Source organism: Mustelus asterias, chromosome 4 (assembly GCF_964213995.1).
Source record: "Mustelus asterias chromosome 4, sMusAst1.hap1.1, whole genome shotgun sequence".
Taxonomy (NCBI): domain Eukaryota; kingdom Metazoa; phylum Chordata; class Chondrichthyes; order Carcharhiniformes; family Triakidae; genus Mustelus; species Mustelus asterias.
The window spans coordinates 85,325,559-85,340,297 of NC_135804.1; the positions used below are offsets into that span (position 1 = coordinate 85,325,559).

Sequence of the window (14,739 nt, forward strand, 5' to 3'; positions counted from 1 at the left end):
CGACATGGTGGCACAGTGGTTAGCACTACTGCCTCACAGTGCCAGGGACCCAGGTTTGATTCCAGCCTCGGGTCATTGTCTGTGTGAAGTTTGCACATTCTCCCCGTGTCCACATGGGTTTCCTCCAGGTGCTCCGGTTTCTTCCCACAGTCCGAAAAATGTGCTGGTTAGGTGCATTGGCCATGCTAAATTCTTCCTCAGTGTACCCAAACAGGTGCCAGAGTGTGGCGACTAGGGGATTTTTGAAGTAACTTCATTGCAGTGTTAATATAAGCATACTTGTGACAATAATAAATAAACTGTAACTATTAAACTGACAGGGCAGATGGACAATATTGATAGGGAATAATAATATCAGTTATGGAATCATACAGTGCAGAAGGAGGCCATTCGGCCGATCGAGTCTGCACCCCGGAGTGAAGAGGGAGCAATTGAGGTCCCCCAGGGTGTTGGGTGCCTGGAAGGGGTGCACCCTGGGTATTGTCACCTTGTGGAGATGCCGGCGTTGGACTGGGGCAAACACAGTAAGAAGTTCAACAACACCAGGTTAAAGTCCAACAGGTTTATTTGGTAGCAAATACCATAAGCTTTTGGAGCGCTGCCCCTTCGTCAGGTGGAGTGAAGAAATGCTCACAAACAGGTTGCCTTGGCAGTGCCAGCCTGGGCCCCCTGGCACTGCCCAAGAGGTAAAGTGTCAATACCCACGGGGCATCTTGGCACTGCCTATTGAGCATGGGGCTGTGCTAAGGGAGTGAGGCCTAATGGGGGCAGGGACTGATGGGGCAGGACCTCCAGGGGGGTGGGCATCCCGCTGCTAGTTTGCACTTTGGGTTGAATGACAGAGGGAGGGATATCGGGGCTACAGGGTGGGAGGGGTGGGGGGAGATGGGCGCGGGTCGAGGCTGGCCCGGGCATGTTTGGGTGGCCAACGATCGGGCCATGGGGTGGGGGGGGGTCGCACGGCTGGCGATGTGGGTGTTGCGGGTCTGGCCAGTGATCGGGCTGGCCAGCATTTGGGAGGCCGGCAGAAAGGGACCACTGAGCATGCACCGATCTTGATGCTGACAGATCGGCGCATGCACAGTGGTCCGCTCAGCGCTATGCTGCCAGCCTCTCCAGCAGTTATAGGCCCCACCCATAGATTTTTGAACTGATTCACGCTAGTGCACTCAGCACTGAGTCTGGAACACCCGCTGAAAAAAACAGCGGGATTAACTCCAGTTTTTATGTGAATTCAACACTTAGAATTTTTGGGGGAGAATCGGTGTTTTTGGTACATATTTCAAATCTAGTGTTAAGCTTTGTGAGACATGTTGAAAGCATCACAATAAATAAACCATCGGCCAAAAAAGTTTCAGTCCCAATTAGATTTTATTACTTGCTCGTATTATGTACAACATGGATCATTATTGCAAGCAATTTTTGCACGCACAAATTGTACCAGAAATGTTTAATTTTATTAACTGTTTGGATTATGCAGTTGTAAAGATCTACAGAGCATATTTTCAAGAATCAATAAATTCTCAATGTTAATATCAAAAGTCAGAAATCCTGTTTTTCAGCGGATTATCCCTTGTCTCTCAATTAGTCAACTTTAAGGAAACTGTCTTTCGCTGCAAGCCTAACCAAGAATTTAGTCCATCATTATGGAGCTAATTCTATCCATTACAGACTTGCGACATAAATAAAGGCTTTTGTCACACATACACCCCAACTGGTTTGCCACTTTGTAATATGTCCTTGATTGGAATTGCCACAGCCAACACTTACACTGTAGAGGAAGATAAGTAGGTGTGGCTATGAGGACAAAGGAAGAGATCAAGAGGATCGTGGGGAAAGTTGGTGTGAGGCCAGGATGATAGGAACAGCGTGAGGAAGAATGGGTCCGAGGAGTTGCATTCTTGGGAGGAAGGGTAATACATGAGAAGATGTCAATTCACAGCACTATGACATGAGTTGACTCCACATCTGGAGAGTGTTTATATGAATATCATCACTCTTTCTGAGCCAGTGAAAGCTAAATCTGCCTTGAATTTTTTGTTGGCTCCAGCCCTTTCCAAGCTGCTGGCTGAGATTAGGTTGCCATTGATCAAAGCATAGTGTTGAATTGTATAAAGGTGATTGAAGCTTTCACGGTGCATTCTTCATGCTTCATTTATTTTCTTTTTCCAAAACAGTGAATCAACAATTGTCAAAGCAATAGACGCTCATTGCAAAATCATTTCCACAAATCCAGGGTAGCTCAATGCTGTACACAGAAAGATCCTGACACTATCTGGAAAGCCAGTGATCTGTAACTACTGAGAAGGTTTCTACTGCCTCAATGCGTAGGAAATCTGCGATGCACATAATAATCTGATACTGATCATTGCCAAATCCCTTCAATTGAAAACAGTTTTCCATTCTAAATAGAGACTGTGCTTCTATTTTATTTGAGCATGATGGCCACTCTGAAGGCTTCTTACATGAACAAGAGCAAGCTTTGAAACCTTGGATTTGTTACATTACCACAAAAAGCACAAGGTGTCAAAGACACAAAATAAAAGATATTTCCTCATCGCCCCTGTAATCCGACCTCTAAAAATCCTGGCATGTTAAATCATCTCATCAATTGTTGAATGTGCACTGAGAATACTGAAAGAGACATATAGATTTAAAATAATTGATAGGATTAGTGGGGGAGAGAGGCAACATTTTCTCATCTAGAGGTGTACCTGTATCTCACTGCCTAAAAGGATGGGAGAGGTAGAAATTCTCAGCAGATTTAAAAAGTAGGAACAGAGGAAATGGAAGCAATTAAAGGCCATTTGGCCCATAGCGCCTACTCCTCTATTCAAAACATGACTGATCATCGATATCTTGCACCATTTTTCCACTATCCCCAAATCCCTTGAAGTACTTGGATGTCTCCCTGAAGAGCAGAAAGCTGAAGGTCTAACAACCTAATGCAGGAAGGTGGGATTAGCCCAGGCAACTCTATGCCGACCAGCATGAATACCATGGGCCGAATTGTCTTCTTCTGTGTCATAGATTTTCTATAATTCTATGATTTCTGTGAAGAAAAGATGGAGATGCCTATGTTCATTGTCTGAGTCTCAGTGCAAGACACAGTAAATGTGTTAAATAGTGTAGCAATTCAATAATGAATGCAATTTTTATTGGTGAAGAATGCATGTGAGTGAAGGGAGTAAGGACGTGGATCTTCGATAGTCTGTGCCAGTGATTCCTTCTGCTGTTCTTTGAAGGGCTGTAAGTGATAAGGAACTGCTTTACACAAAGAATTACTAAATCTGGTGAGCACATGTTCTCCCAGGTCAACAATTGGCCTCCTTTTTATTATTCGTTCATGGTATGTGGGTATTGCTGGCTGGACCAGCATTTATTGCCCATCACTAATTGCCCTTGAACTGAGTGTATTTCAGAGGGCCTTTCAGAGTCAATCACATTGCCATAGATCTGCAGTCACATGGAGTCACAGGCCAGGTAAGGTTGACAGGTTTCCTTCTTCCATTCGCTTCTCACTTGCCTTCACCTGGTGGGAAAGCAATGTGGCCTTCCCCATTTGGAAAGGGGTTAAAATTGCAATTGGGACCCGATGGCCTAATCAGATCTAGATCTACATATTTAAAGAAGGTCTGCTCTCGGGGGGGTTACCCATTCCAAAAAGCTGATAAAGATAGAAGGTGGCAGGATTCACACGGCACATCATTGCAATCCCTTTCTCAGTGCTCCCTTGTAGCTCAATTTCATGTGTTGTACAGCAGACACTATAACATTGAACGTTTCTTCACATCAAACCGCATTCTAGTCATTCTGAAGTTTAACAGACCAGTCAGATCAAAGAAGGATCAATGCTTTCCAATCTTTGATCCATAGACTTGTCTAAATGTTCCAGTTAATGTCCTCTTCATACACAACACGCCTACTTTGAATACTTATTAATGTCTTCATTTTCCTGCTGAGGCTCCCGCAGTCTCTGATACGTGGAAATTGCAGTTCATCTACTCAATTCACCTTTCATAACTGTAATGCTGAATCCTTTGTACCAGTTAATCAGCTGCTTCAGAAGATCCAACCAATGTTTCTGCTCGAGGATGATTGTATCTAGGCTGATGTCTGAAATTTGACATTTTTATGTTGCAAACCTTGCTGCAGGGAGACAGAATGATTGCCTCTGGTTAACGCTAAAAGGTCTATCTGCGGAAAAAGGAAAAGAATGATGTTAATAGACTTTCACAGCTTTCACAAATCTTTACACTGAGACACCACAATCAGCACGAGATAATGGCCGGAATTCTCTGATGTCATATGCCCCGCCGCCGCTGCCAGCGAAAACGGGGAACTTGGAACACAGCCGAATCTCCGTTCACAGTAGCGGGATCGGAGAATCCCAGTCGCGGGCAAAGTCGGAAAATTTAGGCCAATGTTCCATGGTGGTTGGTAAACTGAACTCCCACCCACCTGACGAAGGCACAGCCAGTTCCGAAAGCTAGTGGCGTTTGCTACAAATAAACCTGTTGGACTTTAACCTGGTGTTGTGAAACTTCTTATGGTTGGTAAACTGGCATGGTCTTTGCTGTATTGGATAAAATGAAGCTTTACCATTCGCTAAGTCATATCCAAATGTAGTGACACTTACCAGTTAATGAGGTCATTTCCACTTCAAAGCCAGCATGGACAAATCTGAATGTTTCTTCTTCCACAATGGTCAAGGCCTTTAGGACCAGTTATCCTTTCGTGATTCAATTTCTGGTCCTTTCTGGTTAGCACACATGCCGAAATGACCTGCAATAACCTTCCATACCTTTCCACAATCCATTATCCTGTGGTCCCAGAAATTGCTAAACATCTGGCTGACTCAAAACCTTCATTTCAAGTTTAAGGTTTATTTATTATTGTCACAGGTAGGCTTACATTAACACTGCAATTAAGTTACTGTGAAAATCCCTGAGTTGCCACACTCTGGCGCCTGTTTGGGTACACTGAGGGAGAATTTAACATGGCCAATGCACCTAACCAGCACATCTTTCAGACTGTGAGGAAACCCACGCAGACACGGGAGAATGTGTAGACTCCGCACGGACAATCCCCCAAGCCGAGAATCGAATTCAGGTCCCTGGCGCTGTGAGGCATCTATTGTGTGTTTTGGAGAACCTTCACGCACTATTTGAACAGGAATTGGTGGAAGGTGCCTTGTAGACTGGAAACTATGTTATTGTGAACTCTATACATGCCCCTCCCTGTTATTTTGATAGAGGTGTCACCCATGTAAAATAAAGAAGTTCACCTCTGCATGAAAGTGTGAGAAAAGGGAAGTTGAACATGGTCATGTTAAGTGTTTGAGTGATGGCACTATCCAATGTAACTCATCCAAGTTCTATAAGGGCCAAGGATGCAACTTACAGCTTAACCTTCAATTTGGTGCCATTGCATGTTTTAATGTTGGATTTGTTCTCTATTGTCTGAGTTTACACTGTGTCGTGGTGCAGTTTTCCTCTCCTGAAAGATCTGCCTTTTCCACTCAATATCAGGTATATATAGCCCTTGTGAATTTTGTTTTGTATAAATGTCTCACAAGCTACATTTAAGCATTTTCCAAGCACTGTTTATTGCAATAATATTTGCATCGCTCCCAAAAGTGGTACAAAATGTAGGTTTCTCAGCAATTCTGCATTGCATGCAAGTGAACAAGCATTAAACATCTGCGCAATGAAGATAATCTTTGATAAAACACGATTACAACATGCTGGAAAGAGCTGAAAAAGTGAAGAGTGGATTTAAACAAAACAACAATTTCATACCAGCTAGCTTTTAGAACTATAAGAATCATGTTAAATAATTATCTGCTTTTGAAACATTATCAAATTATCTTCAGAATATGCTATATTAACAGTCACAGATCTAAATACATGGGCTTATTTTAACTTTAGCAAAGAGACTGAGAATAAATATCTGGTCAAAAACACATCAAAGTCAGCTGCCATTTACTGTGAAGCTTTTATTCCACATCAACCAATCACTGAATCATAGCAACAGAAAAAGTTGAGATAGTATTTGATGCCATGAATGAAAATCAATAAGGAAAATATATTGTGTACAGATATAACAGCGGGGATATCCAAAATAGCATTTTCTTTTTGTAGAATGTCATGGAATAAAAGCACCATTGAAACCATAATTTCAGCTTTTGTCTTTTTTTAGAACATCTAATACAAAAAAAACACATCCTCAAAGGCTGAGAAATACTTTTCAAAAATACTAATGGGTGAAGAATCGATGAATTTGACTGACATTTCTCTGTCAGTTATTTTTTGGGGTTAATGCCTGAGTTAAAACAATGGAACAAGAAATGTCAGATGAATGTGGTGAAGCATTTGCTAAAATGACCAACTGTATCCCATAGACTTAAAGATCCTCTCGAGTCCAGCCAATGTCATCAAAGTGAATTCCTGTGTTTTCAAATGTGATGCACCACCAAACCAAAAGAAAATATTCTCTGAAAATAGAGCTGGGGCTCGCTTCATATCTTTCCATGAATCTCAAAAGCAAATGGACCTCACGGTGCTTTCAAATATGTTGGGGCTTTGATGGCTTTTTTTGATCTCCCACTGCACGTAACCAAACTAGCACCACACAAGAGTTGTCACTCCAGACACCAACAGCTACCTCTTATTTCTGGTGGGCTTCGATGGTATGGCCAATTAGGTAGAATAGCAATCCAGACAGGAGAGCCAATGGGACCCCAGCGGCTGCAAACATGAAGGACCATCCGTACTGCACATGGACTAGAATATCCATGCAACCCTTTCTTCTCTCCAGCAGTATGTAACTTTCCAAATCCACCACAAATTCCTTCCACATCACAAACAGAAATATCAGGATGGAAAGTAATATCCCTGCAAAGAGAGAAACTCCAGTGAGATATGGCAGCTCATATTTTGACACAACTGTTTATCGCTGCACAAATTGCAAATTGTACATTTACCAGGAGCTGAAATGAACACTGCCAGGATTTATAGGTAGGCGACTACATAGTGTCACTGGTGAAGGAAAGCTCCCAGTGGATACCCTGAGGAGTTTCAGATGGGAGAATATCTGCAGTACTAATTTTTTAAAAGCAGTTATTATACCCTAAAAACCAAAATAGAAACTGAGTAGAGTTGCCAACTCTGACCAGAGACATTCCTGAAGATTTCATCACCTGACATGTGGGCCACATTTTTTACTCATTCCCAGGATGTGACTTTTTATTATCCATCCCTAATTGCCCTTGGGAAGGTAATGGTGAGCCACCGTTTGAACTGTTATTGTCTATGTGGTGGCACATTGCTGAGTACATCCAGCAGATAGGTAGACATTGCTGCCGAGGCGCATTGGTTGTGGAGGGGGTGAATATTTAAGGTGGTGGATGGGCTGCCAATCTAGCTTGCTGCTTTGTCCTTGATGGTGTTGAGCTTCCTGTGTGTAGTTGGAGCTGCACTCATTTGGGCATGTAGAGAGCATCACATCGCTTTCCTGACTTGTGCCTTTAAATGATGGATAGGCTTTGGAGAGTCATCACAAATAAGGAAGACATAGATCAACGTCACTCCAGATACATCAAGAGTTCATCCACCAGTATCTTCGATAGCCACCTATTGCCTCCACCTATCGCTGGCCCTCTATCCAGCCCCCACAGCACCTCACCATCCCCCCCTCCCCCCCCCCCAACAACAGTATAAATCTAATCTTATTTCCAATTGTCTTCAGTTCTGACGAAGAGTCATCCAGACTCATAATTGTAGCTCTGTTCTTTTTCCACAGATGCTGTCTGATCTGTTGAGATTTTGCAGATTTTCTGTTTTTGCCCCAATAGCCATGTCTGTTTGGAAGATTTCCGGACATGCACCTGTTGATACCACTTTACCTGAAGGAAGAATAGTGCTACTCTTTATTTCTAATCGGATTGAGCGAGTGCTCTCAGTGTGTTATTGAGGCTATTATATCGTGCAATGCATACTTAGCTCACAGCAAGAAGTTTACGCGTGCTTGTCTGCAGTTTACAGCCAGCTGTCAAATCAATTCCTCTGCCCACAGAAAATGCATGTGTCAGTTTGGTAACTTGATAATAATTGCTGCTCTATGACCTGGACCAGAGTAGCGTGAACATAGAGACCACATGAGTCATTGAGCAGCTGACTCGGAGCTATAGGCACATCTCAGCATCCATGACATTTTTAGATGATGATTCTGATCAGAAGAGGGACAATTTTTTTTTTGCAGGTCGCTCAAGGGACATTTCTACGACTGATTCTGATCTGTTTGAATTGAATATAATGAGATTTTAAATGGTCCTTTCACTTTCACGGGATACCGGTGTAGAAGTTCACTACGTCAGCTGATACTATTTTTGGCACACTTGTCAGCTGATACTATTTTTATTGGTCCTTTACAATGCAAGGTGCTTCCTAGCCAAGGAAGTGGGGGATGGGGTCAGAGATGTAGAGGACTAACCAATAATCTTTACTGCTCAGGTGTAAACGCTCTGATCACAGCTCATTAATGTTCTGTGTTACCTCAACCCTAATGTTAGCTTTCAGATTAACTCCAGTTGTAGCTTTAAATTTGCCAGCAGTTAGAGCAGTTTTAATCTAATATTTGTACAATTCTGAAATTCTTAACAGTGCTTTTGATTTCTTCACAATATTCAAATTAGTGAAATTATACATTTAAAACCAGACAAAATAGCCAGTTTAAAGTGAGTTTTTTAAAATCACTTTTGCTAAGATACAGCAAAGGAGAACACTTATAAAGTGAGATATGAGACTCTACAATGACGAAAGCCCTTAATTAAAGCAAATAAAGTACTTTTGAAATGTTGTAATGTAGAAAACATGGTAATGTTTACATGGCTTACACACAGCAAATCTCCACTAACAACAATGTGAAAATGACCAGATAGTCTGTTCTTGTGATGTTGATTGAGGGATTGGCCAGGACACTGCAGTTAACTCCCCTGCTCTTCTTCAAAGTAGCACTATAAAATCTTTTACATCCACCTGAGGGTGAGACAGGACCCCAGCTAACATCTCATCCAAAAGTTGGCACCTTCCACAGCGAAGCACTCCTTCAGTATCATACCGAGTGCCAGGCTAGACTTGTGCTCAAGTTTCAGAAGTAAGATTTGAAGCCCCAAACATCTGCCTCAGAGGCAAGAGTGGAACCAGCAGCTGACATCATAATAAACAATGTCTTTAGCAGTTGCAAACTGAAAAGACTGAATACTAAGACCCCACTAAGTCAAAACATTTCCTCACCAACTCAAACAGTTATGAAGGCAAGCTTAATCCAGACCATGAGATCATTAAGGACTTTTAACATGTAATTCCATGCATTACTAATAATTTGTATAATGCAACTGAAGTGCATCAGAGTTAGGGTAACACCGTCCCAGTTATAACATTCACAACATCCAGTGCTCATGATGCACTAGTGATATGGTTGGGAAGACTTTCTGCTCGGCCTATTTTCCCTAATGCATTGTCTAACTATTTCAAGTGCTGCAGAGTGTGTTGTTGATCAACCACAGGAGCAGCACATTCAGAAGAAAAATTTGTCCAACTACCTTAAGAACTGATTACTGATTATCCTACTCTACTCAACACCATTCCACTCCCATGTCAGACTCAACCAGAGAATGTACTCTGTGATCACTAACAAACACTGAGGGTGCATTCGATTCTTCCTCATGACCCTCTTCTTCTTTTCCCCCCCAAGTGTCTGTTACAGAAAATATTGTGGACTCATTAACTGCTCTGTTAGGCAGGGTTGTAGCATTGCATAAGAATGCACACACTTAAATGTTCAAGGCAATGACCAGATGCAGCTGGCGTTAAGATTGTTGTCATAACTAATTAAGTTTCTGAGGAAACTCTTATATTGCATCTTAATAAGCCCCTAACTAGTAATAGCATGCTTGCTAATTATTCCAATTATTTCAACACACCTTTCATTACACCTGAAGAAAAGTAATATGCCATGGATTTTCTTTTTCAGTTTTCTACTCAAAGGCAGATCCTTGGTGATTAATCACCAAACAAACCATGTCAAAAGTGCTAAGTTTTTTACTAAGGGTAAGGTGAGGAAGCAAGATTCTATCACAGCTGGAACAGGGATCAAACTCAATGTAATTGGCATTTCTCTGATCCACACGCTAGCTGTCCAGCCATCTGAGCTAGTTGGTTCCCCACCACGCAGTTTAGCACTGTCATAAAACTACTAATTTTTTTGTGCATCGAACACTGGGGAAATCAAAGGCAGTGTTACTAATTCCAGAGCTGTGCAACCACTGGGTCGAAACTGAACACAATGCTGGCAATACCTGTCGCTGTCCAAGGTAAACAGTTTCAAAGTTGCACCTGTAGTTAAATTCAGCTTTGACCCGAATCCAAAACTTTGGAGAAAAAGCACAAGAGGTTAGATCAATTGGATAACTCTGTCAAAGAACTGGCACAAACACGATGGCTACATAGTCTCCTTCTGTGCAGCCAGATTCTACATTCCTAGATATGAATTTTATTAATTCATGTGCCTCTACTCTGCTGCCACTGTTTAGATCAGGATTATTTATCACACAGTAAACAGCGGGATTAGCAAGCCTTTCCATTGTCCCACCATTTAATCATCTCATTAAATGTTTTACAAGTGTTAAGTTGCTTTTGATTGCAGGTCTGGTGTGATTGGCCAGCTTCCCACCATTCCCAGGTTATCAATTTGCTACATACGAGTTCGCCCACACAAAAACATCAAGCAATTCCAAGTTGTGATTTGCCTGCTCAAAATTGCAAATGTATCATTTTTTTAAAATAGAGCAGGTCAGAGTCTGGGAGTGTCAAGTTGCCCACTCACGTGGAAAATTCACATCAGGTTTCCAAACTGGGCTGGTAATCAGGGAGCCCTGCTTCATATTTTGCCATAGTACTTTGCCCACGAGAGGCATTCACCTCAAGGGAATATACAACTCCTGTCAAACTCCTATTGTGTAGGGAGTTTCAGGTTTTTTGATCCAACAACACTGAAGTATGAATTGCGATACCTTTTTACCATAATCTGCTCCATTTTGGAATTTCAAAGCGCCAAATTACTGTCATTCATTTCAGCAGAAGGATTGAAGTTTCATGCCACAATCGAGCTTGGACAATTCACACAAAAATCATAATTAGGAGTAACAAAAAAGAAGTAAAAAGATTTTCCCTTCATTTGGAATACAGTCAGTTGGTGCCACACAATTCTACATCAGATAACAAGGGTGCAGTTTAAAACCCTCTGCCCCCAGTCAAGAACATGGGTGTCAATTACAAGGAAATATTGTTGTGTATTGAGTCCCAGCCTTGGAGAAGATGCTAAATCAAGGCCATGAAAAGGTCATGATTTTTCAGCATTCTTATTTTCCTTCTGTTACGTGAAGTAGAGTTTTGTTTGATCAGCCTGGGGAATGAGAAAGGAACCAAGGCCTGACTGTGGAAGTGTAATGATCTCGTACCTTGACAACTCTGAACAAAATGTGGAACTCCGCTAGAGAGTTCCCTTCAAACAAGATCAATCCAAACAGTACCAGCAAAGTGCTATTTGCATTTGAAATGTTCACCCCCAGTGGTCTGTTCCTCTAACTCACCATTCTGTTCATATTCTGTTCTGTCAGCAGTGTAGACCGAGTGGTCACATGAGAATGTGATGACGTGGCTACTTAAGAGGTGGCGAGGCGGGAGATATCCCTGGGAGTGTGGGCAGCACGCGAGTGTTGAAGTAGCTGCAGGGCTAGTTGAAAATCCTTGTTGTCGGTAATTCAGGGAACCCACAACATTTACAAGTATGAACATGCACCTTTGTGACTCTTGCTGAGCACTTGAGCATGGCTTATAAACTGTCTCTCATTATTTATACATTTTTAAATTCATTCTTGGGGTGTGGGCATTGCTGCCATTTATTTCCCATCCCCCAAGAAGGTGCTGGTGGAACACTTTATTTTTGTACCAACGCAGTCTAAGTCGTGCTGTTGTGTAGGAAGTTCCAGGTTTTTGGTACAACACTGAAGTCAGAATTATGATACCATTTACCATATCCTGCTCCATTTCAGGATTTCCAAACACTGAAGTTTTGTCATTCATTTCAGCAGCAGTTCTGAAACTTCCAGCCATGATGGAGCTCATACAATTTAATAGATTTGTGGCTTTATTTTTGTAAATTGGAAACACAGAGCAACCAACCTTAGATCACCAAGCAAACAAACTCTGTACCAATCATAGGCCGGAATTTTCCACCCTCGCCTGTAACTGGGATTCTCCAGTCCCACTGCAATGAATAGAGTTTTGGTGAGCAAACAAGATCAGAGAATCCCAGCCATAGTCCAGTATGATTCAACTCTTCCTCTACCCCATGAGCCAAGAGTACTATTGATGTATGAATAGGCATTGGGGAATTCCTTCATAGTCATGTTAGTCCTGATCTTTCTTGCACTATTTTCATTTTACTTCGTCCGTGAAACAGTTAAATAGTTGGTAGCCCAGGACTTACCATATTTTACACATATGATTTGAAAATGTTGGGGTATTTTTATGAAACTGAACAGAAATGTTCAGCCTGCAGAAAGAGAAATTCTATTAACTTGATTCTCAAATAAGACGATTTGCATATGCAAATTGAATTAGGAAACAGACTTTCTGCAGTAACTCAACATTCAGAAGCCCTTACTTTATAAAGCATGATAACATAATTAGGTTGTTAAGGATAAAGTGCCCATAAATTATCAGATTAATGTATTTGCATATTTATTATGTTAATTAGGATAATTTAAACACACAAATTAAGCTAATATAAAGATTGTCCCTTTCTTTAGCCATGATTACCTTTATCCTCCAATCTACCATTAAAAGCATGTGGGAACACTGATTTCAGGCGATGCTACCAGAGTTGCTAATTAAACTGTATGTTAACAGTGACTGGAGGAAGAGGAGAACTGGCACCTAGAACTCGTCCATTGCACGAGTAAACATTTCTCTCTCACGATGTCCGACAATGTGGTGGATTGGTTGATTGGTACAAGTCAGGGCATTGTGCCCTTAAACAATCTAGAAGCCCTTTATTGGGCTAAAGATAACCATGAACCATCATGCTGATTCAGGCGCAATTCCAAATGTCTTTGCACCCGACCTTGCATCAAATGCACTCAGAATAAACACGAGAGCCAATTTCATTTTGTGATTTCTTTTAAAGTGGATCATATTGCCACAGTTCTCAACTTGAACAGTAAATGATGAGATAGACACAAGTGAGTCTCTTGAGTGCTGCAGGTTTATCTCAAGGCATCAGCCTCAATGAGGAAAGTGAAGGAAGTCCAACAGCAGATAACATATTACAAGGACACCTTCTCCCTCCGCTGTGACCTCTATTATGCAGAAAACAAAGAGTGGCACTTTTAGGAGAACAACATCATCTTCTGTGTTGCCTCCAAGTCAGTCCACCCCCATCCCAACTGGGGAGGATCAAAATTCACAAAGATAAAAGCAAATTACTGCGGATGCTGGAATCTGAAACCAAAAGAGAAAATGCTGGAAAATCTCAGCAGGTCTGGCAGCATCTGTAAGGAGAGAAAAGAGCTGACGTTTTCAAAACATTAGCTCTTTTCTCTCTTACAGATACTGCGAGACCTGCTGAGATTTTCCAGCATTTTCTCTTTTGGTTTCAAAATGCACAAAGGATTGGGAGAGACAGATATCTCCAGAGTGAAAAATAGGAACATAGTAATATAGTGAATAGGAGTAGCAGTAGGCCATTAGGCCCCTTGAGCCTGCTTCACCATTCAATTAGATCATGTCTGATCTTCGACCTCACTCTCCTCCTATTCCTTGATATCTTTAAAATCTTGAAATCCATCAATCTCTTGTCTTGAACATAACGACTGAGCCACCACAGCCCTCTGAGGTAGAGAATTTCAAAGATACATCCTTCTCTGAGTGAAGACATTATTCCTCATCTCAGTCCAAAATGGCTCACCCTTTATTCTGAGACTGCATCCCCTGGTTCCGGACCCCACTAAAGAGAGGAAATATCCTTCTTGCATCTATCCTGTTGAGCTCTGTGAGAATTTTGTATGTTTCAATGTGATCACCTTTCATTCTTCTAACAACTAGAAAATACATGCCTATTCTCCTCAATTTCTCCACATAGGACAATCCTGTGATTGTAAATTATTCGGTAGTAGGTGGGTCAGATTAAGAGGTTTGTAAATGTACAAAGAAGCATGGTCAAGTAATGTTGGTGAGTTGCAGTTGCAGATAGTCAGATGGAAATATAATCTTATAGTGATATCAGAGACCTGGCTCAAAAAAAGGGCAGGAATGGCTGCGTATATACATTCCCCTGGATACATGGTGTTCAGGAAAGATAGGGAAGGAAAGAGAGGTGGGAGGGTAACTGTATTGATTATGCAGAATACACTAGAGGGTTCAAATATAAATCTATTCAGTTAGTGTAAAGAAACTATCATAACACTGCTAAATATAGAAGTAGAAAATGCTGGAAATGTTCAGCAGGTTAGGCAGCATCTGTGGAGAGAAACAGAATGAATGTTGCAGTTTGATGACCCTTCCAAACACTGTGAGCGGTGGGTCTGTGTGTTGGGGGACGGGTGGGTGTGTGGGCGTCAGGGCCCAGTGTTTTAGTTTCCGGTTGTCCATGCTGAGCAGCCATAGCTGCAGACCC

At 41.8% G+C, this 14,739-nt stretch overlaps 1 protein-coding gene across 2 annotated transcripts in view; it reads right to left on the reverse strand.

Moving 5' to 3' along the window:
* Positions 1–1,355: 1,355 nt before the first annotated feature.
* Positions 1,356–14,739, reverse strand: part of LOC144492824 (transmembrane protein 182-like) — a 49,557-nt gene continuing 36,173 nt past the window's right edge. Inside the window, exons 5-6 of one of the 2 annotated variants that reach the window (XM_078211317.1) lie at positions 6,667–6,896; positions 1,356–4,197 (exon numbers count right to left, since the gene is read on the reverse strand). In XM_078211317.1, the coding sequence (XP_078067443.1) occupies positions 6,670–6,896 (227 nt within the window). In that variant the 3' untranslated portion in view covers positions 1,356–4,197; positions 6,667–6,669. Of the gene's footprint in view, positions 4,198–5,589; positions 6,897–14,739 lie in introns of those variants that run through there. The other variant, XM_078211316.1, reaches the window with a different exon arrangement.